This window comes from Scleropages formosus, chromosome 16 (assembly GCF_900964775.1).
Source record: "Scleropages formosus chromosome 16, fSclFor1.1, whole genome shotgun sequence".
NCBI lineage: Eukaryota > Metazoa > Chordata > Actinopteri > Osteoglossiformes > Osteoglossidae > Scleropages > Scleropages formosus.
Window position 1 is genome coordinate 22,602,332 of NC_041821.1, and position 20,151 is coordinate 22,622,482.

At 43.3% G+C, this 20,151-nt stretch overlaps 1 protein-coding gene across 3 annotated transcripts in view; it reads left to right on the forward strand.

The window, feature by feature from the left end:
• sh3pxd2aa (SH3 and PX domains 2Aa) overlaps window positions 1-20,151 on the forward strand; it is a 97,210-nt gene that overhangs the window by 73,434 nt on the left and 3,625 nt on the right. For 2 of the 3 annotated variants that reach the window (XM_018750920.2, XM_018750921.2), the window contains 6 exons: window positions 8,153-8,266; window positions 11,234-11,317; window positions 17,302-17,419; window positions 18,400-18,749; window positions 19,668-19,717; window positions 19,858-19,977. In XM_018750920.2, the coding sequence (XP_018606436.1) occupies window positions 8,153-8,266; window positions 11,234-11,317; window positions 17,302-17,419; window positions 18,400-18,749; window positions 19,668-19,717; window positions 19,858-19,977 (836 nt within the window). The remainder of the gene's footprint in view (window positions 1-8,152; window positions 8,267-11,233; window positions 11,318-17,301; window positions 17,420-18,399; window positions 18,750-19,667; window positions 19,718-19,857; window positions 19,978-20,151) is intronic. The other variant, XM_018750922.2, reaches the window with a different exon arrangement.

The following is a 20,151-nucleotide window of genomic DNA, read 5'->3' on the forward strand; positions in this document are numbered from 1 at the left end:
CCCAGTAAAAACAAAACCCTTCTTTAAGCAGCCCCTGCAGACACTGGGATGGTCTCTTCATGTGCGTTTAGGGAGCCCATTCATGGATATCAAGTATCTCCAAACCTGGCCTAAAGACAGGACTTTGGAAGTCTTGCCAGACATGGAGGCACTGACAATTTGAAGTTATTTATTGATGAAGCTTAAGTTTGTGTGTGTCTGTGTGTGTTCATTTCTTTAGTTCAGCTGAAGAAATGCCATTGTTCTTGCATTAAGTAACTGGTAACAAGATCAGAAGTGTCTTTATGCCAAATGATTTCAATGAACATGTTTCACGTTGTACATGTTGCTGGAAGTACATGCTGGTCAGACTGTTATATGGTGAGACTGTTATACAGTCAGACTGTTTATTGATCTGAGGAACACCCAACACCTGTTTCCTGTTTCCATACCCTTAGATGGTGAAAGTTCAAACCATCCTGTAGGTATGGTGAGGTGTCTGCTCCCCCCCCCCCACTTGGGCTTGTGGTACTGGAACGGTATGGGTTCCAGCATACTTTCTCCCTGTTTCTTCTGTGCCTTTTCAGATCGGTCTGTCCTTCATCCTCCCCCTTTTCACGCTACCCCCTTGCTTACTTTTCTAACAAGGACATCCTTACTCAGTAAAACTGAAGCGGCCAAATCCCATTTGAGCCTCAGCAGCAGATCTGTTTTCCATTATGGAAAAGGGGGAAAAAAAAAAACAAAATGTGACAGCGTTTTACATTCCTTGAGACACACGGCAGCTACGCTATTTCAAATGTAGTTGTGTGAGGACTTCAGATGCCACTTTGCTCAGATGCAAAGTAAAAACAAAAAGAAAGAGTAATGGAGACTCACAGTAATTCACTTTGAAGCTTCAGGCAAAGACCCTGTCCTTTAACTCTCTTTTAAATATGTGCTTTTACTGTTCCAAAGCAGCACGTGGTGTGGTGTGTATGTCTGTTTTTGTGGAGGTTTAACACTTTACCTTACTTCACACCTAACCTGCCCCCCACGAGCTCCTTACACTCACATACCTAACTATTTCTTGTCATATGACATGTATGCACATTCGGTACAGTTATGTTTGTACTCTACCCTAAACGTTTAACTTTGTTTTCTTTTTGGAAGCAGCTTACGAAGCACATTTGGTGGAGCTCTTCTACTTATGTTATGAATGTGGGATCTTGTGATCCGTTGTGCAAGCTACAATTTACTCTTATGCATTTTTGTTGGCGAACCGCAACATCAGAGGTGTTAAAACTGTAGAACGTAGTTCTTCATGCTTTCATAATTTCTGACAGATGTCCAGTAAATCTTTTCTCTGTATGTAAGTACATCACTGGCTCCAAAAGTCTATTCATTAATTAAACTGAAGCATTTGCAACATAAGTAATGTTTTACTCCATTGCTCATACATGTATGGAACTGGTAAGTCTGTTGTCGTATATCATCCACACGTCATGTCTTTGACCACACACTTGCAAGTACGCAGCATGTGTGTGTGTATGCGTGTGTGTACACGTGAGTGTTTGTCCACACACTACCCTGGAGTTACGTAAATTGAAGCATTATTTACTCTGGAGCTGGTTACCACAGCTTCCTTGCTTTATAAACAAAAATAAAAGTGGCTGGTAACGTGACTCAAATGGTTGAGCTCATCTGTTGTTCATTTACATTGTCCTACTTTCTTGCTGACATGGCGAGGGAGATTTTTTTGGGAAACAAAAACAGCTGCCCCATTTATACAGAACAACATGACTGACCTTCAGGTTTCAGGAAATGTTCAAAACATTTGAGATAGATTAGCCTGGATTCCTCTGACTGACATGGTGTTGTTGATAATTAAGTTGATCATGGCCTCATTTTTGGTGTATATTTAGGTTGTGACTCTTAAGCAATGGCGGCTAAATAAAGAATAAGCCTGCTATGAACCGCTGGCTATAAATATGTTAACTCAGTGCTTCCATCTTGCTCTTTATGCTGCGAATCAACATCTGCACAAACAGATGCACATGCACGCCAACCAAGTCCATCTGTCTTTGCTCAAAGTTCTTCTTTTTACACTAAGATTTTTGCTACAAATGTCACAGCAAAAATTCCACATTTAAAGCTTGGAAGGCCGTCTTGGCCTCTCGGGTTGTGACATCTTAAATCCATCCGCAGTCATATTTCACTGGCACAACAATGCATTACTATGTACCTTCATAATAGGATTTATAGGCTAATTTTTATGTGATGCCTTGTTGCATAACTTTTAAGTAGGTGTGGTTTACTTACTGAGAAGAGCAGAAAATTGGCATTGTAAATGTCCTCGTAGGACACCAATACAGCCTTATTGTTCCGCCTTCACGTAATCTCTTTACGCTTTGTATACTGCAAGTAGATGTCTATTGATAGGAGGGGTAAGTTATTTAAATGAAGCCGACTTCTTTTTTTCCTACTGCTCGTACACATTTAATACAGCTCTTCTACAGTTGTTTACTGCTGCTTCTTGGGTGAATTCAAAGGTACAGCATCAGGATCCATAGTGTATTGTGCATATTCGTAGGAGATGAATGAGTGTGCGTTGCACAGTCGCCTCACTGGCTCCGGGTTGTTTGGATGTTGGTTCAGATCCAGCCCGGTGTGTGTGGAGTTTGCGTGTACTTTGGAGGTAGGCTTTGGACCACCGTGACCCTGACTTGGGCAGGTGGTTATGAAAACTGAGACAGGAATCAGTGTTTTATTCCTTGGATTTTGCAAAATCAAATGTAAGTCTTTTTAAAATTGCACCTGTCACAAGTAAATGTGGACTTCGCCAGGAAATGAGCACTCGTGTAGTGGGCGTGCTTGGTAAAATATGTGTTTTATTGCTTCTTTTGAGGTCTGCTTAGCTCAGACTCAGCACTGGCTGCAGGGGAACTTGTTTTCTATAAAAAGAATGGGGCCGTTGCCATCAATAACACCGTTGAACCTACGAGACAGTGGTCCTCTGCATCCATGTGCTGCCTGTTTGGACGTGCACAAGTGAGCTGTCCATCTCCTTTTAAACTCTTTTGTTCCCCTGTTAATTTGTTCTCTGCCTTCATTTCCCCAGCTGAGAGCTACACTTCTTTCTACATCAGTGCTCGCGCTCGTGTCTCTGTGTGTGTGTGTGTGTGTGTGTGTGTGTGTGTGTGTGTGAGAGTGAAATAAAGAGCCGTGTCTTCTTTTCTTTGCACAAAAAGAAACCTTTTTGTTGATGCCTTCACTTGCTGCCGTGTGTCGATGCTGCGTGGTGCACTGTTTTCACACAGAGTCTGTGTGTGTGTGTGTCATACACCTGTGGGGATCAATTATAATTTACCGGTCAGGGAAAATGGCAATGCTCCTGCAGCCCTTGCTAACATCCTGGAGCCTCCAGCACACTTCTTTCTGCTTGTAGTACTGCTTTTACATATCACATGTCACTTATGCCTTTATATGTGAAATTTACATCACAAGCAGTATCTGATTACCCAAAGTTTTTAACATTCTGTGTTCTGTAGGGTAATGTGCATGTGGTCGACTTTGAAAGTTTGCATAATGTTCAAAATTCAGAAAAATACAGATAAAATTCTCTCAAAGGGTGCTTTGTGAACAGAAAAAGTGGTACGTGGCCTTCCTCAGGCATGTGGCGTCCCTGTGAAAACACAGTTTGTTGCCTGTTCATCCGGGGAGAAAGTGATTAGATGGGTCCTCGTTTTCCATGAGCGTAAACATCTACTGGGTCACGTCGCAGTCCTGAAGCACAGCCTTTCCTCTTCCCTCACGGCTACTGAATTCCTTCCGGCGTCCGAGAACGGTCTCTAAACACATCTCTTTCAGAGCCTCTTTTCTCCTGATCTCCTAACAGCTTAATAAGTTTGCCTCACAGCATCTGTCGACATGTTTGTATCCCAACTGAGACTCAGTTCTATAGGCAGCCGGTGGTGTGATGTACGCCAGCGAGAACAGTGATGTTGGACAAGGTGACTGTGTTGTGATAATTGTATGTCTGCATTTAAAAGCCCTTTGTTGTTTTTTTTTTTTTTTAAATGAACTTTTGTTTACAGTAGTACATCCCTTTGCATGCACTGATTTTGTGCCTTTGGTTCTAGATTTATGGGACGTACTAGGCTATGTCAGGCATGTACATTACAATGGTTGTAGGGGGTTTGACTTCCAAGTTTCAAGTTTCAGGTTTATTGTCATGTCATAGATACAAGTACCACGTACATGTATCATGAAAATCTTCCTGAATGCTTCTTCGCAGACTATGGGCACACGCGGTCATGATGTTGTTCGCGGCAGAGCGAAGGTAGCGAGTTCGGCTCTCTAACGCTAAGAATTGCGTCTAATCGCACTGCTTCACGTATTTGCACAAGTGTTTGGCGGTCATAAGTAATAAGAGAATAAACTGGCTGGAAGGACAGTGACACAAACAAAAGAATATACGCTAAACTAACAAGTTTGCGAGGAGAAGCAATCAACACATCGCCTCTCGCCGGCGCCATGGCGCAATCGATCAATCTCAAAGCAGCACTTGATTCTTTAATTGTTGCTGTTATACACACTATGTAGAAAGCGCTGTATGCCCCTCTGTTCATTAGTCGCAGGTGGACCGCAGTAGGGCAAGGTAAATGCCATCAAGTTGCTTTTTATGGCCACTTGTGTGGTTTTCATGGTAAGGGAGGGTACAGAGGTGGTGTACCATTGCCTTCTTCTTCACATGCTTTTGGATTGCAAATAGAGAACATGCAAAGTCCACACACTCCGAGTTCAGTTCGAACCTGTGCCTGAACACACTGCTCTGGCACTCTGGGGCATGATCGTTACCCACTGCATCACACTGGAGAATGTTTGTTTGGCTTCTTAGTGTTTCTTTGGCACATGTTGGTGACATTTTTATCATACCTGTGATTTAAATTAAAAAAAAAAAAAAGATACTGTCACCCAAGCAGGCAGAATACCACACTTTCTCTTTTGTTTTAATTTTTAGAAAGGAAGCAAGGAAATTGACTTTTTACTTAATACCCTACTGGCTCTGGCATTTTGCATTCGGCAGTTAGAGGCGATGAGGACATTTATGAGAAGTGAAAGCAGCGGAGGCGGTAGACATTTCCTGTTGGTCAGTGTTTGATTGAATTGACTCTGTGTTGCAGGCTGATGGTGCTGCAGTGCAGACAGTCTCCTATTGAGCTCAGGGGGAGGTTTGCATCCCCCCAGACATTGCCCATGGCAGCCTATATCCAGGGTGGCATGGCCTTCAATGTGCTGCCTTATTCATGGGACTGAAGAGTGGAGCAAGCAGTAGTTATGGACTAGGTGATTTGGACCGCAGTTTGTTGAGCTTGGGCTTGCCTGATGCCGGGAAGGACGCTTTCAAAGATTTTATTTTTCTCTTGGTAGTTTTCCTCAATATTTGACCTAGTTTTCAGCCACTTATTCTGAAAATAATGAATGCAACCAGCATCTGTGTGAAGTCAGCCAAAACACTTGGATTCACGAAAGAAAGTGTAAATGAAAAGCAAAACTGTAAAGACGTTACTATTTGTAGTACTGCATGCGACATTGTGTCTTTGGTAGGGAAAAATTACTCGTAATAACTTGGCAGTTTTCTTTTTTGTTATTGTTAATGTCTCTTCCTGCGTAATAACTACGTTTTTTTTCTTCTGGGTCTTAATTTGTGACAAGTCATCAAAGAAATAAACTTTTGGATGGATGAGCGTCGTTAATATTTTTCCCTGTGACGAAGTTCCGTTCAGTTTGACCCGTGTCGAGTCCCTGATATATGCATTTGTTACAAAAGTCTAAGCACTAGCTGAATTGTGGTCTTGCACCATAACCTTATCCCTTTTTGTGTAGCATGAAATACATAAATACAGAGGTATAAAACTACGCCAGAATAAAAGTACACAGAGCAATCGATAATTTACCACGACACTCTCTAGTGAAAGTAGGACGAAATTGACAAGAGTTTATAGTGTTCATAATAAAATAAGATGGCTTGAAATTTTGTTTGCAATTTAAATCTGACTTTTTGTTTGAAAATAATTTCCATTGTTCCAAGGCAAAAAGAGCATTGTCTGGTTAGTCTTTTTCTATATATCAACAAAAAAATGGGGCTTTTTCTATTTCTTCATAGCTATTTAATTTGTTATGCTATTAATGTAATCTGTTGTAATCTGTAGGTGAGTAGTGCACATATGACACAATGTCATTGCTCTTTTGGTTACTTTTTTTGTTTTGCAAGCTTTTAATTTATTAAAACTATTGGTCGTCAAAAGCTAAATAAAAACGTATTTCCACTGCGATGGACTGGGATCCCATCTATAATGTTGCCTCCCTTGTGCATCTTGGATAGGCACTGGGCCACCAGGACCCTGCATTGTACAGGTGGTTACTGATAATGGATGGATGGATGAATGAATGAATGAATTTAAAGAGTATTTTTCTTTTCATGATTGGATGGTGTTAGGAAAAATAGGATCATGATCACACAAAATGAGAGGGATGCTCGCAGTTAACACATTTTTAAAAACTAGAAGATAGGAAGAGCAGATCTCTCGAGAAAAGGATTATGAGTCTCCTGTTGAATCTGTGCCTGTTTCTGCTCCTTCGCTTGTCACCTGCGTCTGCTCATTAGACATCACCTCTCCATGACCTCCACGTTATGACTCTGGGCCGCTGTTGTGCGCTTTGTGAACCACAAAGCCTGAGTGTAAGCTTGCGTGCTGGAGGCCCTGCTGGAGGAACTTCATCTAGATGACAGTGAGCTCATTCTTTCCTGTGCTGACCTTTGGGCTAGAGCATCACATCCAAGGCCCAAAGAACACGTCTAAAAGGGAGCATAATCAATAGCACATCCACATGTCACATACGGAGCAAAGTACAGTCAGATCTTCCCAACCTGTTGTGGACATTTTGTTTGCCTAACTGACTTGCACTGGAAGTCTTTTATAAAAATTTTCTTCATGAAATGAATAAATATGAATTTTATTCACTTTTTGATTTATCTAGAGTTAAAAAGAAAAAAAGAAAAACTATTGCCAGCAAAGAATGCACAATTTTAGCACACTTAAGGCAGCGTACTGCATGTAAGTATTGGTATTCTGAATGGTTCACTGAAATTCTGTTAAAATGTAGTATTTTTATGGAATTTTTTGCTCATATTTTCTGAAGTCTGTTTCACATTTATTACTGGGATGATGGCATGTTTTCCAAATTATGAAAGAATGAAATGAGTGTGAATAATGTCACTGTGGATCCAAAGATAACTATCAATGCTGAATATCTGGGTCCTTATGTATTTACACTGGGCATAACATAGGCGGTGTGTGGAAGTGTCATCAGGTCGAGTCCAACTCTTAGCGACCGTTCTAGTCAAGGGAGGGACAGAAGTGGTTTGCCAGTGCCTTCATCTATGCACGTTTGTGGGGTGTACAGACAGGGAGAAGCACGTAAAATACACACCCTCTGAGCTGGACTCACACCCATGCTCGCTAAGTAGCTGTGAGGCACCACCTGGACCCACTGTGCTGCCATCTCCCATAGTACAGCCAGTGCTTCATTAAATCTGCATTTTTTTGCATCTCTTTATATTTTATGCAGCATTAATGCTAAGAGAACTTAGTGCAAAATGTATTGTTGAAATATCTTTTAGAAAGCAGTGATGGTGTTTATTTTTTGGATTTAGGACACATTTTTAATATACTCTCAACATCTGCAGTATTTATTGCATGAGTTGTATTGTTAATGATTGCAGGTGTTTTTTTTTTTGTAATTGTGATGTGTTAGTGTTCATGGAAAGGAGTAGCTGCAGCATCCCAGCTTTTTCCATTTGAATGTTCTGTTGATTGTCCAAACACATGATCAGGATGAGTTCTGATGCATCGTGAGCAATCGCAACACATGGACTTGTTTCTGAGCCTGTATGCTACCAGATTTGTCTTGTTCTCAGGTTGCTGATGTGCATCTGAATGAATGTGCTGAATAATATCAGTGAAAGGCAATTTTTGGAACCCAGAATCTGGTTAATAATGCAAAGTCATAGTTACTTAAAGCGCTCATCAGCTCACTCATCACAGATGTGTTGCGTGTAGTCATGAGTGTCGCCACCAAAGTTACACTTTGCAGTACTAAGGTTTATCCATCTGTTTCCTTCCTTCAGGATGGTGGTTTGTTAGCACAGCAGAGGAACAGGGCTGGGTTCCCGCCACGTATCTCGACTCCCAGAGTGGTACACGTGATGATCTGGACCTTAGCACGTCAAGGACCGGAGAAGGTAGGAACCGCATTTGGCCGCTCTGGGGCTGCGGCCCATTCAGCTGTTGCTCTCTCCTTTTTGGATTACATCCAGTACAAGTTTACATGTTAAACGGTGTATTTTTTTGTAATACTTGATTTATCACAAGACATGTATGATAATGTGCAGCATTTACTGTGTGTCTTGAGATCTCATTTTGTTAATGGTTTTTAAAATAACCATAATACTATTTTAAAAATGCCATCCAAAAAACGATGGAGCCCAGAAACAATTACATGCTATGCCATTTGGATTTCAAAATGTGTTCATAAATCAGATTTCATTACGCTGTAATGACTTACACATTCCAAAACACCCATATTCTCAGTGCAGTTGAAACTACCTACCAATTACAGTCTTAACATAGGCGTACTCAGATTCTCGCAGATTTTTGCTGACTTTTATAATGCAGCTTGCAAGAAACACGAAATAAATGTCAGGGGAAAAAATGTAATAATTTCCAGGTCTGTTACTAGTTGTTTTAGTTGGATGAATTAATTGCCTTTTCCTGTGATTATTTAACTGCAAAAGTTTTTACTTTTTGACACACAATGTTGAGGAAAAATGCTCAGAAGATAGCAGTGGTTAACATAGCAGACTGTACTGTGAAGGGGACTAGCTAGGAGATGATGTCAGCTGGCCTGGATTCAATTCCTACCATTAAGGTCTCCTCGCTGTCCAACCAGGACACAAGAGGTTCCTGTACCCACACAGAACGGTCCAAGAAATGTCACATCCTAGCACCATTCCATTCCGTCACAATCTGCGGATCACAGAGGGTCCTCGCACTTTTTGCCCCATTCGCAGCCTGAGGATGTTCTGCGGTGTGCTCAAGATAAGGGCTCAAGATTTATCTCCCGCGATATGTGCAGCTTTCCAGCCAGGTGTCAGCCAGCAGGGTCGCAGGGAGGGAACCAGAGAGGCTGTGGTCAGGGTGCGCTCTGTCCACGCTGACCGTGTTGTTCGCTCTCGATGCTTGTATATGTTGGCGCCGGAACAAATTCCATCGGGGTCCCAGGAGGGCAGAGTTATCCTGCAGTTTGGTTTTTTTAGCTAACGCAAAATCAGAGTTACGATTAGGATTGACGCTGTGTTTGGAATGCAGTGCTGCCCTTTGCCATCTGCCGTGCCGGCTTCCCTGTGGCAACCTCTGTGCGGGTCATGACTTCATATCTGTGGCAGAGAGCAATGAGAGCCAGCACTTCATAATGCCTTCACTGCAACATGATCCGCTGCAAGTCAGGCCGTCTGCGAGAGCCGTGCTTCTGCCATTAAATAGCATTTTCCCTTTGCGGGCTACCTATCTGAGATATCAATTACAGAGTCAAATGAAGGGGAAAAGTGCAACGAAAATAAGTTTATTCCGTCTTCTTTTATTATAGTTAGAGTTCGAGTTATAGTTAAATGTCCATTCAGCACCCGTTTTAATGTTAATAACAGTATCCTGGATTTCTGTCATGGAGAGCATTGTAAATATAACAAGTTTTTGCAGGCTGCTTTAACATACATGTACTAGCTGTTTTTTCAAGGCCTTTGACGTTGACAGAGTTGTTAAACAGTCTTGAAAATATGCCCACATTAAAAGGGAGAACTTTGAAAAATAAGATTGTTGCATAATTCAAAAACAGAAAGCTTGCAGCTTTACAGTGGTTTACCAGTGAACTGCAAAAGAATTTTTTTTTTTCTGGTTTTCCCATCCAGAAGTTTGGAAAAGATTATTAGTGGCGTGATTGAGAGACACGTCACAAGTCATGGGACCCGGAGGAGTCTCTCCTACTGTGTGCCATGGTGGAGGATGTCTGCTTTGATGAAGGGATCCAAAGAAGTGTCCTTACTAAATGTCATGCTCACTGAGATCTGTTTCTTTTCCTTTTTTATTGTTTTTATTGCTTTGCCTCTAAATCATTCCTTTGTGGGTGTTTAAGTTCTCTCCATCACTGTCATGGATTTGGTCTGGAAAAGAAGCAGGATGTGATTGTGACCTGAAAATCTCAGCTGCAAGACTTATTTGGTCAGAAAAAAAACGGTGGCCACTTAAGATGCGGAAGTTCCTCCTATTACTGTATAGTCTTGCGCTCAGTTGTTGAATGAATCCTGAGGCATTAAAAGTTTGGTCAAATTCAGTTCATCTGTGATAATCTGAGCAGTATCTCTTCCTTTTTTTGGTGACAGTTCTCCCAAAAACAGCTGTTACCTTGGATCTCTGCGTCAAAGTATGATTGCGCTACTTATAGAGAAGTTCATAAAAGATATCAATTACTCTATGATTTTTCACAATTCCTGCAGTCAGGCCATGTGCCGTTGCTTGAGAAATGTTCTTCATTGAAGAATGCATCTTTCTCCTTCTGAGCATCTAAAGGAGAGCATGAGAAGGACCATTAACTCCACTGTCTGTTGTACTAATCCCTTCATCCCCCAAACGCCTAATTCACCAGCGTTCTTCATTCATAGCCTCCAATGCCAAGTACGTGTTCTGCAGAACTGCCTTTGAGGAGGCTTATCATGTATAGTCGACATACAGAGAACATCTAAAGAGTCTCCAAAGGATTAACCACCTCCTGCCACAGTAACTTTTCAGAAGCCTCAAGAATAGAAAACAAGATGCGGCACCGATATCTGAGAGACAGAGAGACTGTTGGAATGAGATACCACTTATGTGTGAACGTGCACTTAATCGATTCAGCGACTCTTCTCCACTAAACGTTGTACTGGCTGCTCATACACTAACAACACAAGGGACGCCAGCTCATTACATTACATTACTCAACATGCATAATTAACATTGCTCCTGTAAGCCATCGTCCCCTTCCTTGTCCTCCACACACCAGCGCTGTGACTAATTACTGCCTTCCAGTTGTTTGTGTATGTTTGTGTTTTGTGTTTTTCTCTTTGTCCCTGCTTTTTTCATGTCCATGTTTCTTTTTGGTCTCCATCCATGCTCATCAGTCACTAAGCGGAGAAAAGCTCACCTGAAGAGGCTGGACCGGCGATGGACGCTGGGGGGCATTGTCAACCGACAGCAGAGTCGAGGTGATGAGAAAAGCAGGGTGTCCCCCCAAACCCCAAACCCTAATCCTGAGTCCTCCAGTCCCATCTATTGGTGCCCCAGGACAATGCATGAAGGGCAGAGTGAAAACGTGGCGTGGATGTGCATGATGGCTATACAATAACAGCTAAGGCTTTGTATTAATGGGATTCATCTAGAAGGATGCATGTGATCTATGCAATATTGATTTTACACTATTCATTATTTATTTTTAAACTAGACTAAACTTATGTTATATGGTAGGCTAACATATTGTGCAAATCATGTCCATAGCAGTGAAGTAATGAATTCATGGGTGGGTGGTGAGGTGTAATCTTTGTATCTTAGACCAATTTAAACGCTTAAATATGAACTGTGATAAACAGGTTAAAAATGAAAAGCAGCGGATAAACTGCTCATATGGAGTGTCTTGCTAAGTTTCCGAGTAGCCTTCTGTATTTCCATTACAAATTTATTCTCAGTTCTTCGCTGTTCAAGCTGACATTCATCGTAGTGTTGTGCATTGCAAGGCTGTGCCACAGGAAGGAAATATTTCAATGGTTTTTACTTTTGTGGTACGGTGGTGCAACGGGTACGGCTGGTGCCTCACAGCTCCTGGGCTGTGACTTCTGATGTCGATCTGAATACAGCTCAGTCGTTGTGGATTTTGTTTTTGCTCACTGTGCTGCCGTGGGTTTCTTCCGGCTGCTGCGTGTTCCTCCCACAGTTGAAAGACGGGTGATTCCAGAGGGTTAGAGAATCATGTGTATGTGGGAGTGAATAAGTGCATATGATTGCCCTGGGATGGGCTGGCAGTCTCTCAAGGGTGTACCCTCTCTCACACCCTGTGTGTTCAGGGTAGGCTGTGGATCACTGCCACTCTGCATCGGACAAGAGGCTTTTAATAACGGATGGATGGATGGTTCTTATTTTCGATGAATAGGTGTGATCCACCCTGGAATAATGCTCCATACTTCACAATCTGACCCCATTTTTGGTTGCTGTGTGCCTGTGAATAACGTGGAGAATAACCCTAGCATACTCTCTGCGACCCTCTTCCGTACCCCTCCTGTAGCGGTGTGTTTGCTGTGGCCGCTCTCTGTCAACCACTTATCTTTCTCAAGGCTGTAAGGGGAGGAGGCCTGTGGCGAGGGAGATGGCTTTGACCCGTGTCCAGTAGGGTGGGGGTACAGCTGTAAACGAATTAGCTCATACAGGTCATTAGCGTGCCTGGAAGTGGTGAATGTTTTATTGGCCCCACGCTGCTTTTTGCTCCACGCTGAGGGTGCAGTCATCGCTTTTTCTCCGAATGTGACGTCTGACGGAAATATACACACAGCGTGTACCGGCTGTCGGCGTGCGTGAACACATATGTGGAGGGAGGAGAACCGTGAAGTTGCAGCGGTCAGTTTTACAGCAGCGCTTCAGTGCTTTTCGTGCCGTTTTTAAAGGGAAATCCAGGTTTTCCCTTGAATCCAGCAAGACCCTGGCAATGTCATTACCAGGCAGGGAACATAAGAATCGCCAACATCTCAGGCTGCCTGAAACTAATTTACAGCATCTTAAACTTGCAGGGCTTCATAATGAGAAAAAGGAACAGAGCAGAGTTTTTGAGGTTGATGGAGGAAAAGTGGGTTCGAGGGAGAGCTGGCTGGCTGTGACTTAGGGGAAAACACAAACCGCTCTCCTGACTGACAGGAATATGGCTTGATTTGGTTTACAAGTGTCCTCCTCCATTTTCGTCTCAGTGCAAGATGTCCACTTTAAGATTTTTTTTATTTATTTATTTAATTACCGGGGGCGCAGTGGGTTGGACCCGGTCCTGCTCTTCAGTGGGTCTGGGGTTCGAGTCCCGCTTGGGGTGCCTTGCGACGGACTGGCGTCCCGTCCTGGGTGTGTCCCTTCCCCCTCCGGCCTTACGCCCTGTGTTACCGGGTAGGCTCTGGTTCCCCGTGACCCCATATGGGACAAACGGTTCTGAAAATGTGTGTGTGTGTGTGTGTGTGTATTTAATTAATTAATTAATTTATTTATTTATTTTATTTTTTTTATACAGTGGTGCATTTGGGAGGGAAGGGACTGGGAAAAAGGGGCCAGAGTCCAGATAGGGGTTTCTTTGGCAGCCACTCTGCAGTGCATGCGAGCTAATGTCTTCTGGAGGGGAGAGACTTTTTCCGCCATTGAAAATATATCCCAGCATGAAAATACTGCTGACTCTTGGAAAAATATTTTTGGGAGGAAAAAAGTTTTCTTCCCCTTCGTTTTCTCTCCGCTGTGTGGTGGAGAAGCTGTAGAAACAGATGATAGCGGGGATGCCGGGCATTTTTGGTTAACGTAGAGCGATAATTAGACTTTCCCCTTTCCGCAGAAAGTCAGCTGGAAGTGAAGTCAGCTGTCGCCCAGTGGTGACATTTGGTTTACTGTGTCCACCCCATCCTTAAATTAGCATTTAAATGAAGAAACAGCAGCTAGCAAGACAGGGACATGTTAACTGTGGACAAAGTGCCATTTAGCCATTTATGGAGCACTAGCCATAGCTCCTGCTTCGCCTTAAGTGTCAAATATCATCACAATGACATTCTGGTGCCGTTTGACCCGATGATCATTTTAACAGTGGCTAAAAATAGTGAAGTGGTCGTAGATGAAGGGAAATAGCTAAGGCAGGAACGTCATTAATCCTGGCAGATAGAGCAGCATACATACATACATCTGTTTGTTGAGCTCATGCTTCTCTGCAAAGCCACTTCTGGTTACTCACACTTTTGGTATCTGTATGTTCTTGTGAGGGTCACAGCAGTATGGAGCTCATCCGGTATCACTGGGCACAAGGCTGGAGGGGGGTACACCCTTGATAGGATGCCTGTAAAATGCTGAGTAAAATGCACACAGACACACTTACATGCTATGGGACATTTAGAGTGACTTATAGTGCTGTACTCCTTCATACAGCTGGCTGTTTTTTCCCTGAAACACTTCAGGTTAAGTACCTTGCTCAAGGGTGCTAGAGCAGGAGATGGGATTCAAGCACGGGTCCTTCAGGTACAAGTCAGCAGCTCTACCCCTATGCTACCTGCTCTCCCCATGCACAAGAGTAGTGAGAAAGGACAGTGGAATAAAGAGATAAATTAAATAAATAAATAAATAAATAAATTAAAACGTCTATCATAGAGCTGAGCAGCACCCCAGAAGTGAGAGCACTCATTATAGAGCCTCCTGGGCAACACAAAAAAGAAGTGAAAGAACAACTAATAACAATGACAAAAATTCAGAAAGCTGGGATCGGTTCATTATACTGTTAGGGATGGAGCTCATCTAAAAGGCAGAGATGAGATAGGTAGAAAGAAAAAGTGTTTAAAAGCTGGAGCCTTTTTTTTGCCAGTACAGTAATGGAGTACAGCTGGAAGAACAGCTCTGGTTCTGTTTCTGCTTGTGTGTGTGTGTGTGTGTGTGTGTGTGTGTGTGTGTGTGTGTGTGTGTTAAAAACAAATGTGCCCTCATATAAACTCCACAGCTCAGTCCAGGCTGCTTTGCATCACCACACTTGGGATCACTGTACCCGCGAAGGAAGGGCATGATCTGGGGCTGTGGGGTGTTTCCTCAGAGATGTGAAAGTCTTTACATGTAGTCCATTTGCACCGTCTGTGAAGAATGATGGTACTTTTTTATAGACCTCATCTTCTGTGCATGTGCAAGGAAGTTAAAGAGGACATATTCCTTCAGTGAGATGGCCAGGAAGATAAATCTGAGAATGTATCTTTCTTTTCCTACAGTGCTTTTAAAACTTTGGCTCGTTTCCCTTTTCAGTATGTCATCCATAAAGAGCCTCGTAACAGATCGGGCCAACAAAATTGTCATAATCCAAATTGCTTTAAGTTTTTTGGGATAAAATACATTTTTATTTATGTGTTTGTTTTGTCAAAGTGTACTTCTGGGAGATATTCCATGCACTGCACAGTTAGGGTTTGACTCGGGTTTGTCGGTTTATCTTCTTTTCCCAAAGGGCAGAGGTGTGGACTGACCACAGACAGTGTCATGAGATCACACCAAAACTGTGTTTTTGATGCGCTGGCGGCCCACCATGTTTTTTTTGTCTCCGTTGCATCGCTTTCAGAGGTCACACCCCTAACACACTGGAGAGAAAAGGCCGCAAGTTCTGTCAAGCCTGGCTGGCGGTACAGGAAGTCAGCGCTGCGCCCCTCCCCAAACCAACAGTGCAGGGGAGTCATCCACAGCCCCAGATGACTGACACCAGCATAGCTGCGGTGGCAGGGAGTCGGGAGGCTTCGGGGCTACCTGAAGCAAAGTCCAGAATAGAGTCCTTTGCAGTCGTGCCAAACTCGTTCTTTTATTTAGCTGACACTTTTCTCCAAAGCCACTTATGAGATTAAGGTACCTAAAATGATTTACCCACTTATTCAGCTGGGTGATTTTTCCTGCAGTAATTCAGGGTAAGTACCTATGTCAAGGGTAGTACACAGCAGGAGATGGAATTCGAACCTTAGTCCTTCAAGTGGAAAGCAGCAGCTCTAACAACCGCATCTTCTACGATGCGATACGATTCAACTTTGTCGAATTTCTCAGAAATTTGTTTTGCATCATAGCAGCTGTATCCTGCATGGCGGTGACATATTACAGCACAAGGGCAAAAACGCAAGGATGTTAGAGAAAAGAAAATACTTAAATAGATGAATAAATAGCTAAATAATTAATGCACAGCATTTGTCCAAATGAATGTGCTATGCTCTAAACACAAGACACGAAGACATCACACAGCTCCTGTTACAATGTCCAGGGTGCAGTACGCTCACATTTTCCACCAGGAATATTGCACAACTGTTACACCGCGGTTGTTACACTGGACTGCACTGCGCTTGGCTGGGTATGTTGCTGTCTTGGTTGAGCAGTGTGACGGATTGAGGAATGAAAGAATTCCTGAAAAGCTATTATATACTGTAGGTATAATATGGTTTAGTGTACACCTTGGGACTCTATACCATCTGTTTGAGGGCATGTGCAGGTGTTCACTAGCATTGCACATGTGAGGGGTCAGAGATGCTGTGTGCAACTCTTTCCATGCTCTTCTGCCCCTCATCTGCTGGCCCTCGACTCTGGTGTTTGTCAGTGAAACCTGAACCGGAAAAAATCCGAGTGATGAACCGAGCTGGGAAGGGGGCACTGCCTGTGTATCTTTAAGGCTTTCCTTTTATTGCACATGTCTGAAGATCTGTTGCTCTGAGGTCTGACTGGAGTCTGTGGTTGCTGCCATTAAGCTCAATGATGATTATCCTCCAATTCACTGGGAGTCTTGTGGAATGTTCTTATCAGCAGCTTCCTGGCAGCATTGCCAGACTGTGTCCCCAGGATTGATAAAAGCGGCAACAGTGCCCAAGCCTTATCGCTAAAAGAGCAGCTTACCCGGGGTTTGTGTCAGGACCACCTCGGGTGGATTGTCCAGAATCCTCGTCATCGGTGTAGACTTTGACAGGAAGAAGGAGGGGGGGGGGGCATGGAGTCCAGGAAGTGCAATGCCTCAGACCGCAGTGTGTGCATGCGTGTGACAGGCTTGTTTATGCCACAGTTGGCAGCGTTCCTCAAGGATGACCCTAAGACGTTCAGCTCCTATGATCAGCATGTTCAGTGTACCTTGGGATGTTCACAGCGAGTTTTATGTCCTAAAAGTACCACATTAAATAAGCAGAGAATTATTTTAAATTTGTTTAAAACAACAGATATATGTCTAGTTGGATTTTGGTCACCTTACTTAAGGAAGTGCTTAAGGAATACACTAAAATGATCTACCTAGACAGCTGCACACTATTAAGGGTATTAGTGTAGCTGAAACACACACTTTGATCCATTGCTGTGGATAGATGAAACCCTTAATTCACCCAGCTCTTGGATCAGATAACAAGACGATAATGTGACTTAAGTAGATGTCGGGGCCACTGGGCTGACCTTTCTCTCTCTCTCTCTCACCCTTTGCCCAAAGAGGAGAAGTATATCACTGTGCAGCCTTACAACAGCCAGGGGAAGGATGAGATTGGGTTCGAAAAAGGGGTCACCGTGGAGGTCATCCAAAAGAACCTGGAAGGTTGGTGGTACATCAGGTGAGAAGTCGTCCCTTTTCCAAGTCGGCCCTCTAGATATCCAGTGTTTGTGACACTGAGCAGCTTGAGCGAGACGGTGGCGGCCAGAAGCCATCAGTCACTTGTTGTGCTCCACACATTTACAGCTATTTATTTTGCTGACTTTTCTCCAAACCAGCTTACAGCGTTAAACTACTTATAGTGATTTACCCATTTATTTACTATTACATTTACAGTTATTCATGTAGCAGATGCTAAATTACAGCTGTGTAAATTTTACTGAAGCAGTTTTAGGGTAAGGGTAGATGGCATGTGAATCCTAGTCCTTCAAGTCCTGAGGAAATTCCACTGACCACTGTGCTTGTCCCATGTAATTATTGTCCAGGCTCTCCATGTGTATTCAAACTTTTGACTGATAGTGGTACTCTTCATTCACGTATTGTCCAGAGAGCACAATAAAGAAAGCCCTGCAAATGGTATAAGTGAGTGAAAGGGGCACCATTTGAGGCCCCCTGTGCCCCGGAGAGGTCCCTGGTGCAGTTTTAAATCAAAGCACTTTAGCGTTAATTATAGACCCTTCTCTTATTGCTGGACGACTTAGGAAAACAAATTGTACCGAAGGCCCATTTGTGTGGAAGAGCAAAGTGCTGTTTTGGGCAAATAGTTTGTGATATCGGAGTTCTTCATTTGAGAAGCTGCATTTCCTGTTTAATCTGTGTTTGTTCTCCCTGTGGGGTGTGTCCATATTGAGCATTCCATGATGGGAGTCACATACTGCTGTACTGTTCTCTTACGCCTCTTCTAGAGCCCAGCTTCTGTGGTCACTTTGCAGGACTTACTCCTCTGCAGTGTAGAATGACACCTGACGAGCTTTTGCTGCTCAAGCCGTTGAGTCACATTTAGAAGTATATCAGTGTCGGAAGGGAGAGAGAGAGGGAATGTAGCGCTGCAGAAGGTGCTTGTTGACCCTGGACCATGAAAGGATGTTCTCTGTCTCTTAGGTATCAGGGAAAAGAAGGATGGGCGCCCGCCTCCTATCTCAAGAAGCTAAAAGACGACTTCTCCCCCCGCAAGAAGACCCTGACGGGCCCTGTTGAGATTATTGGCAACATCATGGAGATCAGTAACCTCCTCAACAAGAAGGCGGTGAGCGAGAAGGACGTGCAGACGGACCATGAGCAAGAGGAGCCCCACGTCACCAAGAAGGAGATCAGCCTCCCCATCCCGTGCGAGGAGCCTGGCAGCAGCAGCGGTGGTGTGGGTGGCGGCGCCACCATGCTGGACACCAAGGCAAAAGCAGAGCCGGGTTCCCCAGCCATAGCCCGCATCGCCCCTCACAGAGTGGAAATTGGTGAGTATCATCAGAGCAGTTCTCCTTTTCACTCCTGTCTGATCCAGGACCTTTGCTTTGTTACTGATGACAACACTCTGGAGTAAAAATGGGAACAAAATGGAGTTCAGCTTCCATGAGTTGGTGAAGTTTATTGTTGGGCGACAAGTACAAAGCAGACATAGAAATGTGAGCATCTCTTATAGCAATTGAAGTTTTTTTTTTTTTTTAAATTGGAAACCATAGTTAGAACTTCATTAAATGTTGGTTTATGAAGATTTTTTTTAAACAATCATCTGGCGGACATTCACTAAAGACCCTGCTTGCTATTGTTCACAGCAGGATGTCACTTTCATTCTTTCATGTTGCCTGTCTCATCAGCTGTGTCAGTAATGCGACACGGTAGCACGGCGAGTAGCGCTGCTGTCTCACAGCGCCTGGGTGGTGAGAGAGAATGTGGGTTTGATCCCTGCTCAGTCTGTGTGGAGTTTGCATGTTCTCCCCATGTCTGTGTGGGTTTCCTCTGGGTGCTCTGGTTTCCTTCCACAGTCCAAAGACATGCTGTTCAGCTTCCACCATAGTGTGTGAGTGTCACAGAGAGAGTGTCTTTCACTGATGTATGGATGAGTGAGCCATTGTAAGTAGTGTATCTAGCAGTGTAAGTCACCTTGATGAATAAGGTGTGTGTGCTAGTAACACTACATAGTATCCGTTGTAAGTTGCTTGGAGAAAAGCATCTGCTAAGTAAATAAAGGTAATGCTAAACTCAAGAAAGTGTTTTTGCAGTTTGCTGGTGTCAGTATGTCTTGTTTTATGAAAAAATGTATTGTTGAATGTATGTCCTTATTCTGCCAGTTTGTTATTTGCTGCATAGATTGGATAAGCTTGCTCTGTGTTATGCAATATCTACATTTGCTCATATTTTCTTCAATTTCCTAGGTTCTCCCAACCTCAGACAAAAGCCCCCCCCTCGAAGGGAAACCAGCCTGGTCAGTTACTTGCCTTATTGTTTCTCTCTTTGGAAAGTCTGCAGTTAGAAGTGAAATAATGACAAAAAAACAAACAAACAAACAAAAAAAAAAGTCATACATGGAGTTTCCTGAAACCAGGTTAAATTCCCTTTCTGCAGGGATTTCAGTTACCCAAGCCACCCGAGCCCCCTACTGTTGAAGCGGAGTACTACACCATTGCAGAGTTCCAGTCCTGTATTTCTGATGGCATCAGCTTCCGTGGAGGACAAAAGGCTGAAGTGAGTTACTGTACTTTCGTGGACATAGCTAAAAAACTTATAAAACTTGCTTGTGTCCCCTACAACATATAACTGTTGTTCCTTCTAAGAAGCAGACACTTGTTTAAACAGAAAACAGTAGGAAAGGTATACACCTAATCCTTAAATTACTTTTTAAAATCTTTAATGACATAC